Raw genomic sequence first — 22,518 nt, forward strand, 5'->3', positions numbered from 1 at the left:
ATCTTGCCTGGTGTATGTTCAACAAAGCGTTTCAAAGCATGTTTCCACAAAGGGAGGGCCACTGGAGATGGCATGCTTCCAAGGGACATAAATATGCAAGCATCCATTGCTAGGTCCCCCTGTCCCGCCTTACTTGGCTTTGGTGTGGCCATTCCAGCAGTCCTCCTCATTGGACAAGCCCGCCGTCACGCTCTCTTCCTTGCAGATGGCGTATGGTAGCGTCGACCAGAACTTTTTGGAAAGCTTCAGTTTTTCTTGGATGTCAATTACCTGAGCAAAAGACAAAGGAAGGATGCTTGGTTTAAAGGGGTCAGTAGATTTCTTACACATTATATCATGGTACATGGCTTTCTTGGTGGGCGCGGAGGCTCTGGAGCTCACCATGGATTTCTCTAAGTACTGGTTCAGTGGCACAGGTAGAGCTAAGCCGTGGGTGTGGGTCTGAGGCCCAGGTCTTCAGGGGGACTCCAAGCAAACTCCAGGCAGGCAGTGACGGCCCCAGGACAGTGATGGGAAGCCATGTGCCCGGAGCTGCAGGGCTGGACCAGCCTCCGAGGCTTCAGCTGCACTTCAAGTTGATTTAAAGATGTTCCTCAAGTACGGCAGCTATTGGCCCTTCCCTCATAGTCCTCAGACTACCTCAACACCGGAAAGCCCTTTACAATGGAGACCTTTTTTGAAGCTTTGCAGGTAACAGGGCAAGGTAACTCTAAATAGTTAGCTGAACAGTAAGCCTCTGCTCACGTAAAGAGAGTTTACAGCCTCTGCTTTAGCCCCACTCAGGGCAGCTCCCGCTGGTGGAGGCTCAGCCTGAGAGACCTACGCAAGCCCTCTAACTGGGTGGCTCGTTCTGCCGAGGCCTCCTCACGGGGTCCGGCACTGGGCAAAGCACTGGCTCTCCTCCTTTCCTGGGCTGCCTCCAGGCTCTTCCAAAGCAAGCCTGCTCTCACCTCAGCCTGGGAACTGCGGGCAGTTGGAGCTTGGTGGAGCTTCCAGGGTTCCTGCCCTCTTTGATCCTCCTGCCTTCTCAACCCCTCCTCTTCTGGGTCTCCCTCAGACCCTGAAGCCTCGTGGGCCTGGGAGTTCAGCAGAGAGGGGGTGCCTGGCCCATTCGGGGCACTAGCAGCATCCGGCTGGACCCATCAGAGCTGCCTCTGGCGAGGGCAGTGGCGCATCCAGGGACTTCAGCACTATGCTGCTCTTGTGGGCTGGGCCCCCTCCCTCCCTCCCTCCCTGCCCAGTAGCATCGAACTGGCTCTGCTCCCAGCCACCCTCACGCTTGGAGAATTAAAAAAAAATCCAGATACTGTGCAGCTGTAACCCTGACCGGCCAGGAGAGGATTTCCGTCCTAGCACATGCCAGCAAGCAGACTGAAGGGGGGGGGGGGGGGAAGCAGGGCCATGGCAGAGCAGGCTGCAGTGGTGGGAGCGGCCTGGGCATCCTGCTTCCTCGCCAACCCTGCCAGCACCCCTGACTGGTCTACAAGACAGAGAGCTTTGCCTGAAGCCCTGTGCAGGTTGGGATGTCCCTGTATCCACATTGTTCCCTCCCCTGCTTGCGTGTCTGGGGTTCCCCATCCCAATCTCCATCCCCTCACCCAAACTTCATGAGCCTGGAGTTTGGTGACCAAAGGGTGGGGCAGATGTCCAAATTCCATGCCCAAGCTTTGATTTTGACCCTTCTGGTGGCTCTTAGAAAAGCCAGAACATATCATAGAAGTATAATGAAGTTAGGATTAGGGAGCAAAGCTTAATGAATGCCTTTAAAAGAATGCACAATTCATTCTTCAAATCAAAGGCCTCAAACCTGCCTGGAGGTTGATTCCATTTCAAGAGAGCCCCCTATAGTATTGTGAAAGTTTTTTGTGGCCATCCACTCGCTTTTATCTTTAACTTTGAGGAAGCGGAGCCTTCATTTTTCTTTTTAAGGGAAGGTGTATCGTCGCTGCGGGACTCAAACTCCATGAGAAATCACATTGTATGTGACAGAAACATCTGAAATTATCTGACACATCTGAAGTGCTAGGTACTTTTAATTTGTATAGTAACGTCAAATGGCTAGAGAGAGAATATAATTGCCTATTATTGGGTGCCAACTGACTGGGCCCCAACAATTTTAATTGCGCAGGGCCAGGCAGCTGGGCTGAGCACACATACTCCTTACACAGTTGGGCGCAAAGACCTTGTTCCACATTGCTGAGAATGGCCTGTGCAGATGGGTAGCCATGAGCCCAGTCTAGGGCCCTTAAATCCTAGAGGATTGCTAGATGAACCCCCAGAGAATGGCAGGCGGGGATGCAGTAGCCAACAGCGCCCCTTGGCTGATACTGCTTTGTGCAGTATCCTTCCATCTTCTCTCTTTCTCTCTCTCTCTCACACACACAGAGGGAGGGAGGGCTGGGCTGGACTGGGCTGGGTAACCAACTATTCACGTACATGGTTATAGGCACTCTTTTTGTTATGTTTTCTTTAAAATCAGTGCCATCCTTTCTACAAAAAATGGGGCTTATTCCCAGTGACAAAGTGAATTTGTGTGACCTGGCCAATGGCCCAAATCAACTTGCTCTTGATGGAAGGTCTGTACACAGAAGAGGGCTGTTATTAAGGTCTGAGGCTTTGCCATTTCTGCTGGGGCTGCCCAATATTTTCTTGGATTTGGATTGTTGTAAGTACATTTCTCGTGGAATTAGGATGTTAGAAGTCCCTGAACAGCCTCTTTACACAAATGGTTGTTTGCATTTAGCATCTGTTTTGAGGCTTTAGAGAGAAGTCTTCAGCCTTTTCAGTTGTCTGACAACACTGAAAACTTGGAGAAACCTTGGATCCAGTGAAAGCATTTTCCTTCCTATGCATCACAACCCGGGAATTTTCCCCATGCATTCCTGAGGCGGTTTTAGTGAGAGGAACAGACAGGGAGGAAGCTATTAAACCCCTTGAGCCCAGCTTAACTGACCCAGTAAGAGAAAATTGCCACATTCTTTCCATTGTTATCAGTTTTTGATATTTATAGTACCTATGTACTGCCCAATAACCAAAGTTTGGGAAGTTTACGGTAAACATGTAAAACCAAAAAAACTAAAATAAAAACATGGTGATTGCTGTGGTCTAGCCATCCTCAGAGAAGCTTTAATGAAATAACTGGGATTTAGGTTAGCCATGACATTTCAGTGGTTCTACTCCACCCATGCTCCAGGAATATCAGATCTGAAAGGTAAATCTGGCCCTTCTGTCATTCCAACCTGGCCTTCTGAAGCTTCCCAAATGTCCACGTCTCCATTTCTTGACCCTACATCTTTCCCCTAGCAATCAACCTTTTGATGTTTTCTTGGCTTTTGTTCAGTTTTTCCCCATTCTAAAATGGTGAAATGCCTCTCCTATGGCTTAGTTACAGTAACAGCAAAGAGCTACCATATAGAAACATAGAAACAGAGCGAGTCAGGAGGGGCCTCCCGGGCCATCTAGTCTGACCTCCGGCACCAGCCGGCTCCACTCACGACATGCCCACCATGTGGACGTCCAGCCTATCCTTGAACACCCTCACCGATGGGGTCTCAACGACCTCTTGTGGAAGCCCATTCCACACCCTCGGGGTCCTGACTGTCAGGAAGTGCTTCCTGGCATCCAAATGGAACCTTGGCTCCCTGAGCTTTGCTCCGTTGGAGCGCGTCCTGCCTTCCTTTGCAGGGGAGAACAGGTCTCTACCCACCTCTGTGTGACATCCCTTCACATACCTGTATGTCGCCAACAGATCCCTCTGAGTCTCCTCTTCTCCAGGCTGAAGAGACCCAGTTCCCTCAGTCTCGACTCATACGGCATCCCCTGCAAACCGGCCACCAACCTTGTGGCCCTACGCTGCACTGACTCTAACCTGGCTATATCCTTTCTGTAATGAGGGCCCAAAACTGAGCACAATACTCCTGTTGCAGGTGCACTAGAGTCATATAGAGTGGTAGTAATACCTCTCTCGATCTAGAAGCCACACTTCTGGCTATGCAACCAAGGGTGGCGTTTGCCCTCTTGACCACCGCATCACACTGCTGACTCATGTTTAGCCTGCAGTCAACCAGTACCCCGAGGTCCCTTTCACAAGTGCTGCTCTCCAGCCACTTGTCACCTAACCTGTACTTATGACAGCTATTCCTATGCCCCAAGTGCAAGACCTTGCACTTATCCACATTGAATGCCATCCTGTTGTCTCCTGCCCACTTCCATAGTCTGTCCAGATCCTTTTGGATCCGGAGTACCTGCTCCTCAGTTGTGGCCACTGCTCCAGTTTTAGTGTTGTCTGCGAATTTGATCAGCAGACTGTTCACCCCTTCTTCCATGTCGTTAATGAAAAGATTAAACAGGATCCGCCCCAGGACAGAGCCCTGGGGGACCCCACTTGTCACTGGCCACCATCTCGATGATTTCCTGCTAATGTTTACCTTCTGCTTTCGGTCAGTCAACCATGCCCTAATCCACCGGACAGTGCTTTGGTGTATCCCAAAACTCCTCAGTTTCTCCACCAGGAAATCATGGGGCACTTTATCAAAGGCCTTGCTGAAATCCAGGTATACCACATCCACTGCATCCCCTCCATCTAGCCATCTCAAAACCTTGTCATAGAATTCCACAAGGTTTGCCTGGCAGGACCTGTTTTTGTGGAAGCCATGTTTTGTGGCTGTCAGCCTCCCTTCCCTATCTAGCATCACTAGATCTCTCTCTATTATGAGCCTTTCCATTGTTTTTCCTACAATGGACGTAAGGCTAACCGGTTTATAATTCCCCATGTCCCTTCTACTACCGTTTTTGAAAATTGGGACCACTGATGCCACCCTCCAGTCCTCTGGAACTTCACCCGTTCTCCACAAGGTCTCAAAAATGGAGGCCAGCGGGCGTGAGAGAACGCCTGTCAACACTCGAAGTACTCTTGGGTGTAACCCGTCAGGGCCTGGTGCCTTTGTAATGTCCAAAGCCCTGAGGAGCCCCTCGACTTCAAGGGGGGTGACTCTAATCTGTGCCCCTAAGTCCCCGGCCTCATCTAATCTCCTATGCGGATATCCCCCATCCTGCTTTGGGGAGAACACGGAGGCAAAATACTCATTTAGCCTCTGTGCCTGTTCCCTCATATCAGTCACTGGATCTCCTTCCTCCTTATTTAGTGGTCCCACCACTTGTCTCCCCTTCCTCTTCCTATTTACATGCTGAAAGAAGCCCTTTTTGTTGCTCTTGATATTCTTGGCAAGTCTCAGCTTGTAATCAGCCTTAGCCTTGCGAAGAATCCTTCTGCAATGGGCCTCCTCCTCCCGGTATACCCTTTTGTCTATTCACCTCAGTACCCATTTCCTATGGAGGTTCCTCTTTCGTCTAATCCCTCTAACCACCTCCTTTCACATCCATGGCGGCACTCTCCTCCGCCTCCCCACCTTACTGACTAGAGGTATCGTCGAGGCTTGCACCTCCAAAACCTCCCTTTTGAGTGCTATCCACCCCTCCTCAATTCGCTTACCATCCAGTAACCTATCCCAGGAGACTTTCCCCAGTCTGGCCTTCAGTTGGCCAGAGTTGGCCCTCTTGAAGTCCCAGATTCTAGTGCTTGACCTGCTGCATGTCCCCAGTCCCCTGATCTCAAAGCAAAGGATGGAGTGATCACTCATATCCAGAGCTCCCCTAATCTGTACTTCATCTATCAGCTCCTCCCTATTGGTCAAGACCAAGTCAAGGGTATTTCCCCCCCTTGTCGCCTCTCAGACCCTCTGTGTGAAAAACACTCCCTCAATAGCTTCTAGGAAGCGACGTGACCTGGGTGTCACCGCCGAGTGTGTCTCCCAAGTAATATCCAGGAGATTGAAATCTCCCATAATTACTGTGTCTCTCCCCCGAGATATCTTAGAATCTGGCCTGTCAGGACAACATCCAGGGTCTCAAGTTGACCTGGAGGGCGATAACATACCCCCACTGTCAGGTCTCTTTCCCTGTCAAAACCCCTAAGTGTCACCCAGACTGCCTCTACCGAATCCCCATCTGTGCTGCATTCTATCGCACTGCATCCTATCCCTTCCCTGACATATAAAGCCACGCCCCCACCTCTCTTTCCCTTCCTGTCCTTTCTAAAAAGGTGATACCCTTCTATGTTCACATTCCAGACTTGCCTTTCATCCCACCAAGTTTCTGTGATTCCCACCAGCCCATACCCTCCTATTCCCAGGAGAGCTTCAAGCTCTTCCTGCTTATTACCCATGGTCCTAGCATTGGTGTACATGCACCTCAACTCCTTCCCACCGCTTCCTTTCCTTGGAGTTCCCAGCCTCCTCCTTCCTCCCATCCTCCCTGATACCTGGCCTCTCTCTGAAGGAGTCCTGTCAGTCCCTGCAGTATCTCTAAAACCCTGCTCCCAGAGCCCTGATCCTCCCCCCACACTTGTCCAGTGCAGACACGTTACTGGGGGGCCTGAACTCTCCCTCGCAGCTCAGTTTAAAGTCTTCCGGACGAAGCTCGCTAGAGCATCTCCAAAGGACCTCTTCCCCATCCTCGTGAGGTGTAACCCGTCCCTTGCCAGAAGTCCATTGGCAAGAAAATGAGTGCCGTGGTCGAGGAACCCGAAGCGTTCCTTCTGGCACCACACCCTAAGCCAGTCATTCATCTTGGAGGCCCTCCTGTCACTTCCTGGCCCAAATCCTCGGACAGGTAAGATTGACGAGAAGGCCACTTGGGCCTTCAGCTCCCTGAGTTTCTTCCCCAAGGCCTTGAAGTCCCTAGTGACCCCAAACACACCCTGCCTGGCCACGTTGTTTGTGCCCACATGGATCACCAGGAGCAGCTGGTGACCCCCGGAGCGAACAAGATGCTCCACTCTGTCCTTCATACGCCGGATGCGTGCGGCCAGCAGGCAGCAAACCTCCCTTGTCTCCTGGTTGGGGTGGCACACCGCCGGCTCAGTGCCCCTCAGCAGGGAGTCCTCAACAACAATCATCCACCGCCGTACCGGCCCCCTTGCCGCTTGTCGTCCCAGGCTGGGGGTCCTGCATGTCCCCCGAGGCCTCATGAGCCCCAGCCTCCCCAAATGGAGAGAACCTGTTTCCCAGCTCCAGATTGGTGCCAGGAGAAGGAGGAGGCCGTGCTGGCCTCCTCCTCCTGTGGGTGACATACCTCCATGTCTCCACAGCTGCTCTTCCCGTAGCCTCTCCCTCAACCCTCTGTCCAGAGGGGTGCTGCTCCAGGGGGGCCTGGAGAGCTCTCTCGGCCCTCAGGCACCTCACCTCCTCCTCTCGCAGGGTCACCATCTTGCACCGAGGGCAAGTGTATCCCTGCCTCTCCTGGGGGAGAAGGGCAAACATGTCGCAGCTCTCGCAGCGGACAGCAACACCCTTGACTCCCGCCAAGGCCATCTCCTGGTCTGCCATCGGATCCCTTCTGAGACCTTGCCTTGGTCCCCTGCCTTGTCTGTCCTGCAGTTCCTCTCACTCACCCAGTTCTCCCAGACAAAAACCCACTCACACGCACACACACACACACACAAGGATAAGATAAACTTAAATTTAAATTGGAGGAAAAACAAAGCAAAGCAGAGCAGAGCAGAAGAAACCCCCCCCCCTGCGTCCCAGGGAAGGGAGTCCCCGGACAGCCCGAGCCGCAGCTATGGGACACAGACAAGGGACGACACCCTTCCTCTCCGCTGCTCCTGGCCCTCTGCTCCCCTGCCCAGCCCCTGCCTTGCCTTCGCCAGTCCCCTGGCCTCTCAGCCCTCTCTCCCAGCCGGTGCCTCTGCTGCTCTGCTGCTCTGCCAAGAGGCCAGAGGCAAAAAAAGGGATCTTCTGTATTTTGCTCTCTGCCTTTTGCTCCCTCCATCCTGGAATGTAACCCTTCTCCAAAACTGAATCCAGGCCTGAATTGAAAGGTGTTCTCCACCCTGGTCTTTAACTACGACCATGCAGTCTAAAACAGAACAAAACTAGTGCGGTATAGTGGTTAAGAGTGTTGGATTAGGACCCAGGCAAGCCGAGTTCTACTCCCCACTCAGCCAGTGGAGCTCACCGGGTGACTTTGGGCTCTCAGCTGAACCTGCCCCCCAAGTATGTTAAGACGGAGAGGAAGAGAAGAATTATGTAAGCTGCCTTGAGTTCCTTAAAAGGAAAAAAAAGTTCGGATAGAAAAGTAAATACGTAAATAAATAAAGCCAACAGCAGCATGAAACCAAAATGAAACGATGACTGGGACTCCATTACCATTGGAGTTTCCAATAACCCCTTTTAAAAACAATCAGGAAGCCAAATTAAAAAGTGAATAGTGGTTTTGGCTAATGCTTAATGCTGCTTTATTTAATTGATTCCACCTTACTGTGGGGAATAGCTTTCATCCTCTAGCCCAGGGGTTTCTGAGCTGTATTTCAGAGAAATTTATGGGATTTTCTCAGAGAGAGAGCTCATTGGCTCACTAACACTGATACTGCTCTGAAATATGTAGTTCAAATCTAGGCTGAATTTCTCTAGATCTATCAATGGCGTGACCAGCTGTGGCATGAAATCAATGTGCCCCCTAGAAGAAGTCTCAGAATCCTGTGTCAGAATTGGTACTGGCTGATGTGGAAAGCAGACCCTGCAGAAAGTTAGGGCCAAAAGCAATGTGAGTCCAAATGGGGAATGAGTAGCCACACACCCCTCTGCCACATGTTATTTTTGCTCTAGAATTGCTACAAGACTCTCAAATTGGATCAGGACCCTATCATGGAGGTTAGAAGAGCCCTTAAGATCCTGATAGGAGCCCCTTTGCATACTTTGCAGAGGAAAAAGAAAGACAATTAGAAGACAAAGTTGCTGGACACACATTGAAACAAATGTCTGTTTTGGGCCTCAGAGAACAAGACCAATGACACAATTTGCCCTACATATAGGAGGAAAACAGCCTAGTTTTTATTATTTATTTTATTTCTATACTACTCCATAGCCAAAGCTCCATTTCCCCAGTGAGTAAAACTAGACCCGCAGTCCCGAACACGTTATGGGCACACTCCTGTGCAGGCTCAAATAGGAAAAGTCACAAATTTCCCAGCATTCCCAGCCAGCTGACAGGGGAGACATGGGAGCACTTTTTCTCTCTGAATCTCCATAGGACGGCACCCTTAATTGATTTGAATAACATTCCTTGAAAAGTTTCCAAGTTACTCTCCCATTTTATTGTGCTGCTGCATTTACTGGATGGTCACTTCGTTAGTGAGAGAAGGCCTTCTCATCCTCTAGATGGCAATATTGGCCAACACTTCCCTTTTTGTCTGCTCTTTCCAGCCAGGGCAGACGTCCCAACAACACATAAAACATTACACCCCCAAATAAAATGGTAGATTGTTCTACAGAATATAAAGCTGACAGGTCTGATATGCTAAAACTTGAAACTGACAGCCTGCTATTTTAATGAGGTCTGTTGGAGCCAAGGTTAACCAAGCCCCTAGTTCCTTACGAAATGTTAAGCCCTCCAATCTCTCCAAGATGCTGCACAACATTATGTCTATTGATAGCTTTGCAGGGTACCTAAATTTGCATCATGAGCATGTTTTACAAAAAAGGGGTTTTCAACTTCTTTTAATACCACATTGAATAAATGTAATTAAAATACCTTCTGATTAGTACAAAGAATAGCAAAATAGGAGGCTTCCAGATCATGTGAGACAAATGGGTACTTCTGCAATTTGCAAAATAATGTTCGAGAGCTTTTTAATTTATTTTAGAACAGCATCTCTTTTCCCATTAATGTGAAAAAATGACACAAGCACCCTGAAAGGAAATTAAAGCATAATCCTGAACTTGTCTACTTAGAAATTGTCCTAACGAGCTCAAGGGGACTCACTCCCAGCTATGTGTGAATAAAGGATGCTCTTATGCATTTCGATGAGGAAATGCTGTATGCATTTAAACAAGCAGTGCATATTCGGGGTTTCTTCCCCTGTCCTCTGTTTCACATCGTGACCATCAAGTCAAATCTGATGCTTCATTATTATTATTATTATTATTATTATTATTATTATTATTATTATTATTACATTTCTATGCCGCCCCTTGCCGAAGCCTCGGGGCGGCTTACCACACAATAAAATACATTGAACTACAATAGAACATAATAAATTTCATGTGACAGTAGACTACGACCAAATTAGAAGCCCATTTCAGACACTTTGTGGCACTCATGCATTCAGCAGCAGAAGTGTGTGGTGCTCCCAGAGTGTTTGCAACGTGGCCAGGAACACATGCTTATTCTGTTTTAGGATCCTCTCCCTCAGCAGCTCAAGAGCCATGCACAGAAGAGCCCTTAAGAACTCACAGGGCCTCAGCCACACTCTCCCACTCCAGAGGGCCTGTTCCTGTCACCAGAAGCTCCACATGGTCCCCAGCAATAGCATCATGCTGCCTTCCCAACCACTTTGGTCTTCCTTTGGGCTGGAAGCGTCACTGAGTTCCAGACTGCTTCCAGCATGGAGGAAGGAACATAGCCAGCCCTGGGAGTGGCAGACACCCTTTCCTGTTTCAGCCAACACCCCCTCACAGCTGAGCCCTCCCGCCACTGTTATCTTCCACTTGAGTTCAGTGGAAATTACTCCTGTGGGGATTCCTCCAGTGGAGGTTCTTGGAGACCAAGCCTTGCCCCACGGAGGAATTTCAGGAGGTCCGTGGGGGATCCAGGTGGCCAGATCCACAGGCTTGAGGAGGGTGGTTCTGCATCCCTGTGTAGAGAGCAAAAAATGCAAACAGGGAGGTCACGGAAAGATTAAATGTAGAAAGCAATAAACAAAGGGGAATTGCACGAGAGCGTATGTGTGTCAAATAACTACAGTGTCCAGTCACCATGCAGTGTCACAAATACCACAAACAGCCTGGCATTGGTAAGCTAATTAATGCTTGCTGTGGGATTTTATTTTATTTTTTTGAAGAAAGAGAAAGGATCTTTTTGGTCCGCAGGTACTGGAGCCAAAAGTTATCATTCAGGTGTTTCACAGTAGAGTCTAGTCATATGTTTCAAAAGAAATACTGTAGAACTGCGAAATATGAAGAAAGGGGTAGCCAAAACTGATCAGGGACAGGGCCCCTTTCTCAGATTGGAACATTCTGTTTTTAAAAAAAGGCAACTTAGAGGGAACGTTTATAATATTATGTGTGGTCTACAGAAAGTGAAGCGGAGAATGTTTTTCTTTCAAATAATGCTAGAATGTGGGGGCACCGAATGGAATTCTTATTGTTGTGTTGTTATGCACCATCAAGTCATCTCTGATGTATGGCGACCCTGTGAATAAAAGCTCTCCAAAACGTCCTGACCGTGACAGTCATGCTCAGTGCTTCTAAATTCAAGGCTGCTGTTTACCTTGTGGAGTTGTCCACCTCATATTTGGTCTTCCTTCTGCCTTCAACTTTCCCTAGCATGAATGTCTTCTTTAGGGACTTTTGCTTTTTTCTGATGTACATCAAAGTATGTCAACCTCGGTCTTATCATTTTTTCCTAGGGAAAGCTTGTTTGTCTTTCTGTTGGTCCAGATGTGTGCAAAGCTCCAATAGCATGTGGCGAAAGCATGTTTTCTTCCTGTCAGCTTTCCTACCCATATATAATGATTTGGAATACAAGAATGTGGATGATCTTGACCTTGGCCTCCAGTGAAACATCCTTATAGTCAATGATCTTTTCTAGCTCCTTCGCTGCTACCCTTCCACATCTCAGTCTTCTTCAGATTTCTTGCTGCAGTCTCCCTTTGAATTGATGACTGAGCTGAGATATGTGCAATCTTTCACCATTTCAATTTCCCCATTGTTAACTATAAAGTTGTATAATCCTTCTGTGGTCATGATTTTTATTGTCTTAATGTTTCATTTTCCTAATGAATTCATTAGCAAGAGTTTAACACACAGGAAGAGGTCCTTCTTCACACGGCACATGCTTCAGCGATGGCGTTCACTATCACGAGATGTAGTGATGGCCACGGGTGTGGACGGCCTTGGGGCCTGTCTGTGGCCACCACCCATGATGGCAGCAAGCCATGTCCTCTTCCTATAGAACTCAGGTGTAACAGTGGGTGGGGTAGGTGGATGGGAGGCTGCTATAGTATTCGTGTCTCTTTCTCATCGAGGCAATCTGACTGCTGGGTCAGACCAAGATGCTGGACCAGCCAGACCTTTGGCCTGACCCAGCAGGAGAGGCTCTTTGTATATCCCGATGCGCTTGTTTCCATACTTCTGCAAAGCACCGAATGTGAAGGAATCATACGTCTCCTCTATGGCTGAATTTCTGCCCTGGAGAGGCATCTGCATTTCTGCTGAGAGCGGCATTTCAGTCTCCTGGTTCATGTGAATCTCTTGTACTCCCAGTGCTTGCTTGTGTGGGAGGCAACGGTTGGGGGAAGAGAGATTACTTTTCTGCTGCTCCCCTCCTCTGTCATTCCCACCTGCTTTTCCCCTCCTGTGGGTTCCAGTGTGAGTTTGCCCTCACAGTGCCACCCCTTAGATTGGGGCAATTAAAAGCTAATGAATTTTGCTAATGGATTCTAATAATGAAATAACAGTTGCGGAAGTGAATTCTTAGCCCCTAGGTGATAATTTCCCAGCTATGTCCAACAATGGCAACACAAGCCTCAGTGTGGCAGACTGTTCACATATATAATGTTTGATGAGCACCCCATGGTGGTCCATCCAATGGGAGTCCTACTTAAAGTAGACCCATTCAGATAAAGTGGACATAAATTAGGCTAATGTATAAAATCTACTCTTTTGCTGGATGGTCGATTGCAAAAACAACATTGTTTATATTATTTCAAATCTCATCAATGAGCATCATCTGTGCCTCTTGTCTGTGTGTATCTCCATTCGGTCTTCTTCTCCGGATGACTGTGAAATTAGAAAGCATGTGCACTGTGATCAACCAGAACTCTCTCCAAAATGCAAAAAGACAGGTGAGGCAGCTGAAAATATGGAGGTGTAATTTAGTATTCAGAATGATAAAAAATTACACAAATAAGCTTTTGTCTCACAGTACAACTGCATCCACTTTAATATCTCTAGCACACCCAACTTTATGATATAAACTTCAGAAGTAAGAGGGAGGAAAGAAACCTCAAGAAATTCAACGGAAAGCAAAACTTAACTCCCTGAAGCAGAAATCTGAAGCAACGTGTAAAAGCTTTTCCTTTTCCCAGACAACCTGGGAATGGTGTTAAAAAGTTAAGTCGTAAATCTGACTCAAGAAAATCTAAAGCATTCTGAATAAGATGCATTTTACTGTGGAAGAATAAAAAAGCAGCATTGGAAACACACAAAAATTTTAAAGATGAAGTGCTTGGGGCTTTTCTATGACACATCTTTAGCTCAGTGCTGAAATTCAGGCACAAACTTTTGTCTCTTGAAGAAAGTAGAGGCAGAGCAATATCTGAGGCAAACAGATAATAGAAATCCCCACATCTTTTCCACTGTGTATTAAAATTCCTTTGATTACAGTGAAGAAATGGTCTACCTTTTTAATTTTCTTTAAAATATCATTAGCCAGGTCATTATACTTAAGCAATGGGTGGGTAGTATATTTGGGTTTTAAGCAAATTTCCGGGATCCAATTTTATGTATCAGTGGATCAATACACTGGGGAGGTGAAATCTTTCTCTTTCTTTCAGTATGTGAAATCTGACGGATGCTGTTATTCATTTATGCATATTAACAATGTAAGACAAATGTTGCGAACATCCATCAGCTCAGCAACCATGAAACACTTGGCAGTCTCCTGTGTCTGATTATTGGCCCTGCCTGAAAAGTGTGCATGGGGATGTGTATTTACTTTTGATTATTCTCAAAATTTGGGATTATCGGCAACCCTTTTGCAGCTTCAGGACCTGGTGGGGTCAGAGGCAATGGCACAGTTCGAGCAGGCTTGTGGTTAGAGCAGGCATAGAAAGCTTGAGTGGACCATTGGGTTCCCAAGAAAGGCTGACAAGGGGGAAGACCGAGGGGGTAAGGCATTGCCTTGCTTAGCACTCTCTGTCCCAGGTGAGCTTCTTAAAGTGAAGGACCAAGCCTGGAGCAGCCCTTCTTTGAGGCCAGTGAGTCTCCTTCGGCCACCTAGCATGGCAGACCTGACATGGCAGCCCAGGGTTGGTCACGTGAACACAGGAACTTGCACGAGAAGCTGTCTGAGTCAGCCCGTTGATCTGCTTAGCCCAGCATTGCCAGCAGAACTCCAGCGTTTTGGGGTAGATTTTTTCCTAGTCCTACCCAGAAGTGCTGGGAATCGAATCAGAGACGCTTGGAATTTGTTCTTACCATGAAAGCACCATGGGCCAATACCCTGATATAACACCCCACTGCAACACTATGCCAAGCCCCAAAGGCATTCTGGGAGAATGGGAAAGATGGGAGTGGTCCGGGTTTGTTAGAACAACAATGTCCTCCAACTGGGCCAATAGCAAAATAACTAGAAGGTATATTAAGAATTAAATGACCCATATTCAACTCAGGAATCAGAGGTTGGCCAGAACTCATATCTCCTTTCACAGACGCTTACTCCTGGCTTTCTCCAAAGAGTGTCTTCCCTAATCCTGGCAACCAAATTTAAGGAGAAAAAATGTTGCTTTCATGTTGTGGCTATTTGTTGTTCAGGCGTGTGGATCCTTGGGCTTCTGGGTCAAATCTGGCTTGCCTAGGATCCTAATCCAGCAACTTGGAGTTCCCTGAAAGCCACAGTCCTTCCCAGTGCATCTGAAATTCAGTCCGAGGTTCTTTCCAGTTGTTCATGCTGAGCAACTGGGTGCAAAATCTTCTTTTTATATTATCTACGTCTTCAACCACAGAGTGATGAGTTTGAAAACAGTGCAGAACTAGCTCCCCATCAGATTCATTTTAGGCTTTCTAATTAATCCACTTGGACTGGACTTATGTCCCACTGTGTGAAAGTACCATTTGTCAGAACTGCATGATATTTACACTGGTTGTGTTCCCAGTCTGAGCTCTGGACAAACAATGGCACAATACAATTTTCCTTAATAAGCTACAGACAACAAGCTTTTTGTGTGGTGATACACACACCATGTTAAGCAAGCAGCCAACTGCTTTGGGTGTGCATGGATTGATTTTAAAGCCATAAAACATGGGGGAGGACTCGCTTTTCATTTCCAGGAACCAGAGGCTGAAGTTAGTGATGCTGGAGGTGGGTGTTACCAAGCTGAGACAATGATTTCCTTTCTATACCACCCCACAGCTGAAGCTGTCTGAGCGGTTGACAAAAATCAGATGCATTCCAGATAAGACAGAGATGCCCTTAGTTGTAGGAAAGCTGATCCATGATTAGATGCAGACTTATATTTGGCTGCAATTCTTTGCCCCGTGAGGAATTGGGTTTGCCGTTCCTCAATTCAGCCCACGTTACGTCCTGCATAAGCGGCTGAGAAATGTGGCCTGGGAAACAGCTTGGCCAGTGCTGTTGCCTGGAGAAACAGCCTCATGTGCTTTGGGTGCATCCAGTTTCGACTGCTACAACCTACTCAGGTGGGCCCTTCCTTTGAAAGGTGTTGGAAGCTTCAGCTGGTGGAGAAGGCTGCAGCCAGAGTGCTCAGCATGGCAGACCACACTCCTCAGCTGCTGTGTGATCTCTGGCTTATTTGCAGACCCAATTCAAAGTGCCTGCTTCTGCCTGTAAAACCCCAAAGAGCCTCTGTAAACAAACCGGCCCACCTGTGCAGAAACCTTGTGCTATGTCTGTCCAAGGCTTCCTTGCTTCTAGCACCCGGGTTTGGAACTCACATCTGTAATATCCATTTAGCTCAGCCTTCTTCAACCTAGTCCGTCTCCACCTGTGTTAGACTACAGCTTCCATCATTCAGCCAGGCGCCTCACTGGCTGGGGATGATGGGAGATTTAGTCCATCACATCAGAAGGTCACTTGATTCGGGAAAGCTGCTTTTTTTTTTTTTAAACAATGCACCCTCGGTATTGAGAAGTGGTCCACCCCTTGGTTTAGGCTGCTTGTTCCAACTATTTATGTGGTTGCCTCAGTCCTCTTTTCGGTTTGTGTTATGCTACTTTAATTTTTAAAGTGCAATATCACCAGTGCCATTTTTTACCATTATGTGGTTTTGTTAATTCATTGCATTTTGTAAGCCGCTTTGTGGGTACTTTCAGATAGAAAAATAGGCATTAAATTTAAATATAAATAATTAAAGTACTCCTTCCATATTCATAAGATTCACAACTTCATCCATGTATTTCACTGGAAACATAGCTCAGTGCTTACTTATGTTGCTTGATTCAATGACTTTTAATTTTTCTCTTCTTTTTTTTAAGTCAGGAGAGATTTAGATATAAACACAGAAGCTTTGCAGAACTGCCTGGGCAGTACTTAATTTATATCTTGTTAGGATTAAACTTTCCTTGCCAAATCTTGCTTCTGGCCCTAGAAAGTTCTAGAGGAGAAGGTTGAATGCAGTGAACTTTAGTTCAACACAATACACATCTTTTTTTCCCCCCAAATAGCCAATTCCACCGAATTGACAGATTTTAAAAAAAGTGTTAGAGCGTTCTACCCCACCCTGCCCTGATCTAACCAGTGTAAAGGAGGTTTGGGTGAGTTTTTTTGGCTTTTAATTTTGTTTCCTGCACAAAATACATTCCAAATAAAATACGTGGAAGAAGAAATAGTTCTTCTAAAAAACACAAATCAAAATACAGAGTTCAGATTATGTGTACAGTCTTCCCCAAAGCAATGCAAGAGCAAGTTGTATAAAATGAATCTAGTGATCTCTCTACTAGTGGAGAACCCATCCTCTTTGTACAGATTCTTACATGGTCCAAATGGCATTAACCACACTGGATAACAGGGAATGGAATTGGAATAGCCTGGAGAAGAGCAAGGTGTCTGAAATCCTGCAAAAGATATAACATGTGTCTATATCAATATCAGCATCATGACCCTAAGCTCCCAGGCCAGAATGGGCTTTGAGGCCATGGGCCATGTTAGGTAGGCTTGAATTCAGGAAGAAGGAGCTAGCATCCAGCACTAGGCACTGCGAGAGAAGAACGGATGCCGGAATTCTTGCAGAGACAAGGCCAGACTCTTTCCCCTTTCCCCTTAAGAGACGAGGCAAAGCAACCCTGTAAGGAAGAGGACCCCTTGTCCTCTGACACCTCGAAAGTACTTCATCCCTAGCAATCACAGACAAAGAACTCTCTTCTTTCCCAGAGAAACTCATCTTTCCCATAGACACATGTGCAGAGAGAATTAGTATAAGAATCGGGGACCGGGGACTTTGAAAAGAGGCACACAACCATGGGATACTCAAGCTCTTTGAGACGATCTGGAGGGCAAGCACCTCCTTTTGAGGTGTGTTGCTCCCCAAGATTACTTGGCATAACAAGCAACACCTCACACTTCAACTTTTTTTCTTGGAGGTCCTACTTTTTAACTTTATATTCCATTTTTCTCCCAATAATCACTCATACTGCCTCACTGAGAAGGCCAAACCAATACCAGCTTTGATAATGAATGCTTGCTAAGAACAAACCAGGCAGTTGTCTGCAGTAGGAAGGCTGAATAGGAAACTGAAAGCTGATGCAGGTGGCTACTTCCTTGTAATGCAAGCCAGTAGGACCAATCCCTACACCAGACCTGTGCAACAGCCCACAATCGCAACCAATTATGTCATTGATTGGTGCATGCCATGATGGGTACAGACCAGGTACTTCCAGAGTGGAAGCAGTTGTAACATTCCTATATGCATGATTTAAAGTATCTTTCACAATAGTAGAAGTAGCATTCTCCACTCCATCATGCACCAAAATGCAGAAACGCAACCCACAATGGAAGTAATAATAAATCAAATGGTATGAGCTATATATCTTGGTAATCAAAACAGAAACCTGAAACATTCCAAACCAGGGTATATCAATCTTTTCCACAGGTCAATCCTGACTGAGGAAGAGATGAGATCTTTGCTAATGCATGAATTGTGTTCTTGCTGTTGTTATTTTAAATAGAAAGAAAGAGGAGGCATAGAAGGTACAACTCAAATTATTTAGAGTCTTTCCATGAAACACAGTGGACATAACAAATTGTTTTACTTCTTCCCTGGAGACATTTACTTCTTAGAACAGATCCCAGGAAACAACCTTGAGATTTGATATCAACTGCAAAATTTGAGAAACAAAGTGCAAATCTGGGAACACACTGGGAATGGTTCTAAAATTAGAGCTGTGGATCATGGGTAATCTGGCATATCATTGGTTCTTCTCTCCTAAAGGGCGAGGGTTAGGGATGGACACATCAGACTGTTTCCAGTGCATGCCAGTTTCACATATGTTCATTCCTTAATCTGTTCTGTCTAATTTCTGCATTCATCTGCAATTCTTAAAAAAAACCTGCACAAAATCATATTGAAACATATATTTTAAAGGTATTTCCTCACAAAATATGGATTTCTAAATGTATTTGTCTCAAGTGTGCATTCATAAAGATACGTTACACCAAGATGCCGCTTCCCTCCGTTGTCACCGCCAGTAGCCATTCCCGCAGGGAAAGACTGTTCTAAACCTGTTGAAAGATTAATCCCCTCCTTATCCCTGTGTGTGTGTGTCTTGTCTTTCTAGATTATGAGCCTGCAGGCAGGCCTGTTTTCCTTTACAGATTATGTGCTAGCCACTCGGGGGCCCCTTTGGCTAAGGAGCAGGATAAAAATACTTTAAGCAAGCAAGCAAACAAATTTTCATATGCATTTTGGTATGTTTCTTGAGCTGAGAAGTACAGAGCACTATTCAGTATCAAAATATATTCTGAAGACCAATGGCGTTCAATTCAGACATTTCCTTGCATAGTGCAAATCAGAGCAGTTCGTCTTGGCATTCACAAAGAGCCAGCTATCTCTGCCAGTTATGCCCCTCACTCAGTATGTGAATTATGGTTCTGATGAATGCCAGGGGAGCATTTCCTGTCCTGCAGGAAAAATGAAAACGGATAACTATTTTGGATTCCTAAAATGTTAGCAGGTGACACAGCTTTCTAAAGGAGCAAAGGAGAACTCTCTTTGCTTAAACCGTTGCTTTTTGAGGCCCATTTTGGCCTCCTAGATGCTCCCACTCCCATGGTTCACATTGCCAGAAGAGGAGAGAAATACCTTGTTTGAAATGGTCAGATAGTGGCCAAAATTAGGTGGCAGTTTGCTCCAAAGAGTTCAATCATTATTATTATTATTATTATTATTATTATTATTATTATTATTATTATTACATTTCTATGCCGCCCCTTGCCGAAACCTCGGGGCGGCTTACAACATGATAAAATACATTGAAATACAATAGTACATAAGCACAATCATGCTGAAGGGGACAACTTATCTCTTACGGAGGACTATTACACACACACACACACACACACACACACACACACACTGTGGGGCTGTGGGAATTGCATGCAGCCACCTCTGTCTTAATCTAAAATGTGAATGAAACAGCAGGGAAACTGGAGGTCCATCGAGAGAAGAGATGCATGTGGCAACCTGATGTAGACATCAACATGATCAACAACTGTGATTATTCTGTAATTCATACCTTCTATTTTACTCACTGAAAATGCACTTTAGTCCTTGTATAGATATAATTAATCCAGGCCTAAGACATGCACTGTCAAACCTGTCAAAGACTCTCATATTTTATTTCTCCATCAAAGTCAATGGTACTATAGGGAAGAAAATTGGAAATAAAACAATACTGCACAGCAAAGATGGGCTTTCAAGAAAATGAGGGAATTTTGGGAAAGGTCTTCAGGGCAATTGATTTACTATAGTTCTTCATGAATACAGAACAGCAGTTTTAGTCTTTAGGCATGCCATCATACAGGCCCAGCAAGGATCCTTAAATGAACCTGACACACAAGGAGGAAAGAAAACAAAATATAGATGTAACACATACACTCAAACAAGCATTTTTCCAGAATGATTCGAAAGTCCCAGTATACTTTAGACATCAACCCTGCTTTAATTTTATTTTAAATCTGAGTTGCAGTATAAAATAGCACCTGATGCAGAAGTAGTGACCTAGGAAAGTGTTCTTGAATATTGTGGGGTCACAGCTGGTTCGGCACCCTTTCTCCTAAAGTGTTTCGGTGTACATACCCGTGTCATGATGTTGTGTTGCGCATTTCCCCTCTGTCTTTGGTGCCTATTGGTGGCAACTAGCCAGGGTGGGGAAGCACAAGATGTGATAATGTTTCAGTTGTGGGTCCCTTGAAATATGGATGGTGCTCAAATTAGGGAGAAAACCTGTTAATGAAACTTCTATCACTTCCTAACTCCTAGCCAAAACACAGCTCCAGTTCTAGCCTTTTAGAGTCACCAGGCTGAGGGCTGTCCACACTTGGCCCGCAACCTGCAATCTGGGCAAAACGGGGAAATGTTTGTGGGGGAAAGGAGAGGACCATGACTCTAGCCCCCGTTTCCCTGCTGAGCGTAACATTTATTGCCACACATGCTGTGCGTTTTGTACAAGGGCTTTCGTACCTTCTGTGTTCTGTGTGGAATAAAATGTAATGAAGGAACAAGAGGAAAGACTTAAATTTGCAAGAAGTAATTTTAAAAATTCACTTTTGGAGATGCATGTTGGATAAAGGCATGCAACATTTTTCATTGCCTGCACTGAAGCCAGCATGATGGTAAATGTAGCTGATAGTGCAATCCTATACATGTCTACTCAGAAGTAAACCACATTGTAACCAAAGTTACTGAATATATCTTGTTTCAGATAAGATGTAAAATCCAGTGCCTGTGAACTGTTAAATCCAGTACCAATCACAAGAAGATAATGGCTTTTAGATGTGGGGCGACTCTTTTTCCAGAGGAAAAATGATCAGAACTCTGATTTCTATATGATGTTGTTAATCCACTGCATTTATGTTCAGTTTTGTTACAGAACTGAGTTCTGAGTACTATACAAACAGCATTTCTTTTCCTGCATTTCCACTACATAACCTCTAGGTGGCCCTATGGAATAACAGAACAGTGCATTTATGCAAGTGGAAAAGGGTGTTTTCTTTTGCTTTCAGGAATTATTATGTCACATTCTCCCATTTCTAAAAATACTTGCCAGAAAAGCTGTTTAAGAACAGAAGTGAAAATAGAGGATCACAGCATTGCCAAGTAAATAGGCCTGAGTGCACAATAAATGCTTTCTGCAGAAAAAGAGAGCCTGTATAATTGAATGGTTATTAGGCTGGGATCCAAGAGACCTGGGTTCTGGCCCCTGCTTGGCCACAAAGCTTGCTGGGAGGTTTTGGGCCAGCCACTGGCTCTCAGCCTGACCTGCCTCACAGAACTGTTGTGAGGATAAGATTAAGAGGAAGAAGAGTATTATGCAGGCCACTCTGAGCTTCTTGAAGGAAAAAAGGTAGACCATCAATATAGTAAATAAATAACATACTTTGCCTTTGGCCTTCGCTTCCCAGTCTTACAGAACAACCCCATATCTGTCCACTTCAAAGTAGGTCTCTTTCAGGTAAGTGGGTATAGGAGCGCAGCCTTAATGTTCAAATGCTACTTGGCATCGGCACGCTAGAATAAGCAGCTGCTTTCTACACTGACAATGTAGTGGCGGCTCACTTTTCACACACAAAAGAGGAACAACAAATGATTCTCACACTCTGTCTTAGCATAAGGAGCACACTCAACCACTCGACTTGGCTCACTGTATAACGGAGGGCTGCAGTCTTTACAGTTGTTCTCCAGATGCATTGTCATCCCACCCTTGTGTGCCCGTAGAAGCCTTCTCAAAGCATTCCATAATCACAAATAGAAAACAAGCATAAGTGGGAGCTAAATGCTGGAGGAGATGAAATGGAGACAAAGGGACCTGCCTGCTCCGTGTTTCAGTGGGTGGAGCTCCGGTTACAGTCTTTTTTTGAGAGCGAGCAGGAGCCAGAGTCCATTACTTCATCCCCACCTTCAGCTCAGCAGCCAGAGAGACCATGGCAGTGATGGCTAATGGTCAGAATCCTATAATAACCCCGACAGGCACGCTGGAGCTAGCTGAGTGGCTGTTAGTCTGGCTCGTTTACTCGCTGGTCTCTGGCAATGTAGCTATTTGCATTCAGGATAAGGGTGAAGTCCCATTAGTGCCGAAGAGTGAACTATCAGAGAGGCCTCAGTAATCCAGGCCTTAATGCCACCTTTGCCTAGTCCTGGGCACTGAAAACACTACTACTCAAGTTAAAATATTACAGTTTCACTGAACGCTACTGAAATTATTATTAAAAATTTCAGTCTAAAAATCTAAAACATTCCTACCATTGCATATTTGGAGTCAGGAATGGTGGTGGATAGAAGAAAGGCAAACAGGCTATGGGGACAATCCTTGACATTTGATTGGGAGTTAGCTCCATGGAAAACAAAAAGACATTATTATTATTATTATTATTATTATTATTATTATTATTATTATTATTATAACATTTCTATGCCGCCCCTTGCCGAAACCTCGGGACGGCTTACAACATGATAAAATACATTGAAATACAATAGTACATAATAAATTACCATTAAATACAAAA

General features: G+C 45.8%; 1 protein-coding gene across 1 annotated transcript in view; it reads right to left on the reverse strand.

Moving 5' to 3' along the window:
• GPC6 (glypican 6) overlaps window positions 1-22,518 on the reverse strand; it is an 850,059-nt gene that overhangs the window by 9,906 nt on the left and 817,635 nt on the right. The window contains exon 14 of the mRNA XM_044437764.1: window positions 134-254. Within this exon, the coding sequence (XP_044293699.1) occupies window positions 134-254 (121 nt within the window). The remainder of the gene's footprint in view (window positions 1-133; window positions 255-22,518) is intronic.

The sequence above is a fragment of the Varanus komodoensis genome, unplaced genomic scaffold (assembly GCF_004798865.1).
Source record: "Varanus komodoensis strain SLA01 unplaced genomic scaffold, ASM479886v1 scaffold31, whole genome shotgun sequence".
NCBI lineage: Eukaryota > Metazoa > Chordata > Lepidosauria > Squamata > Varanidae > Varanus > Varanus komodoensis.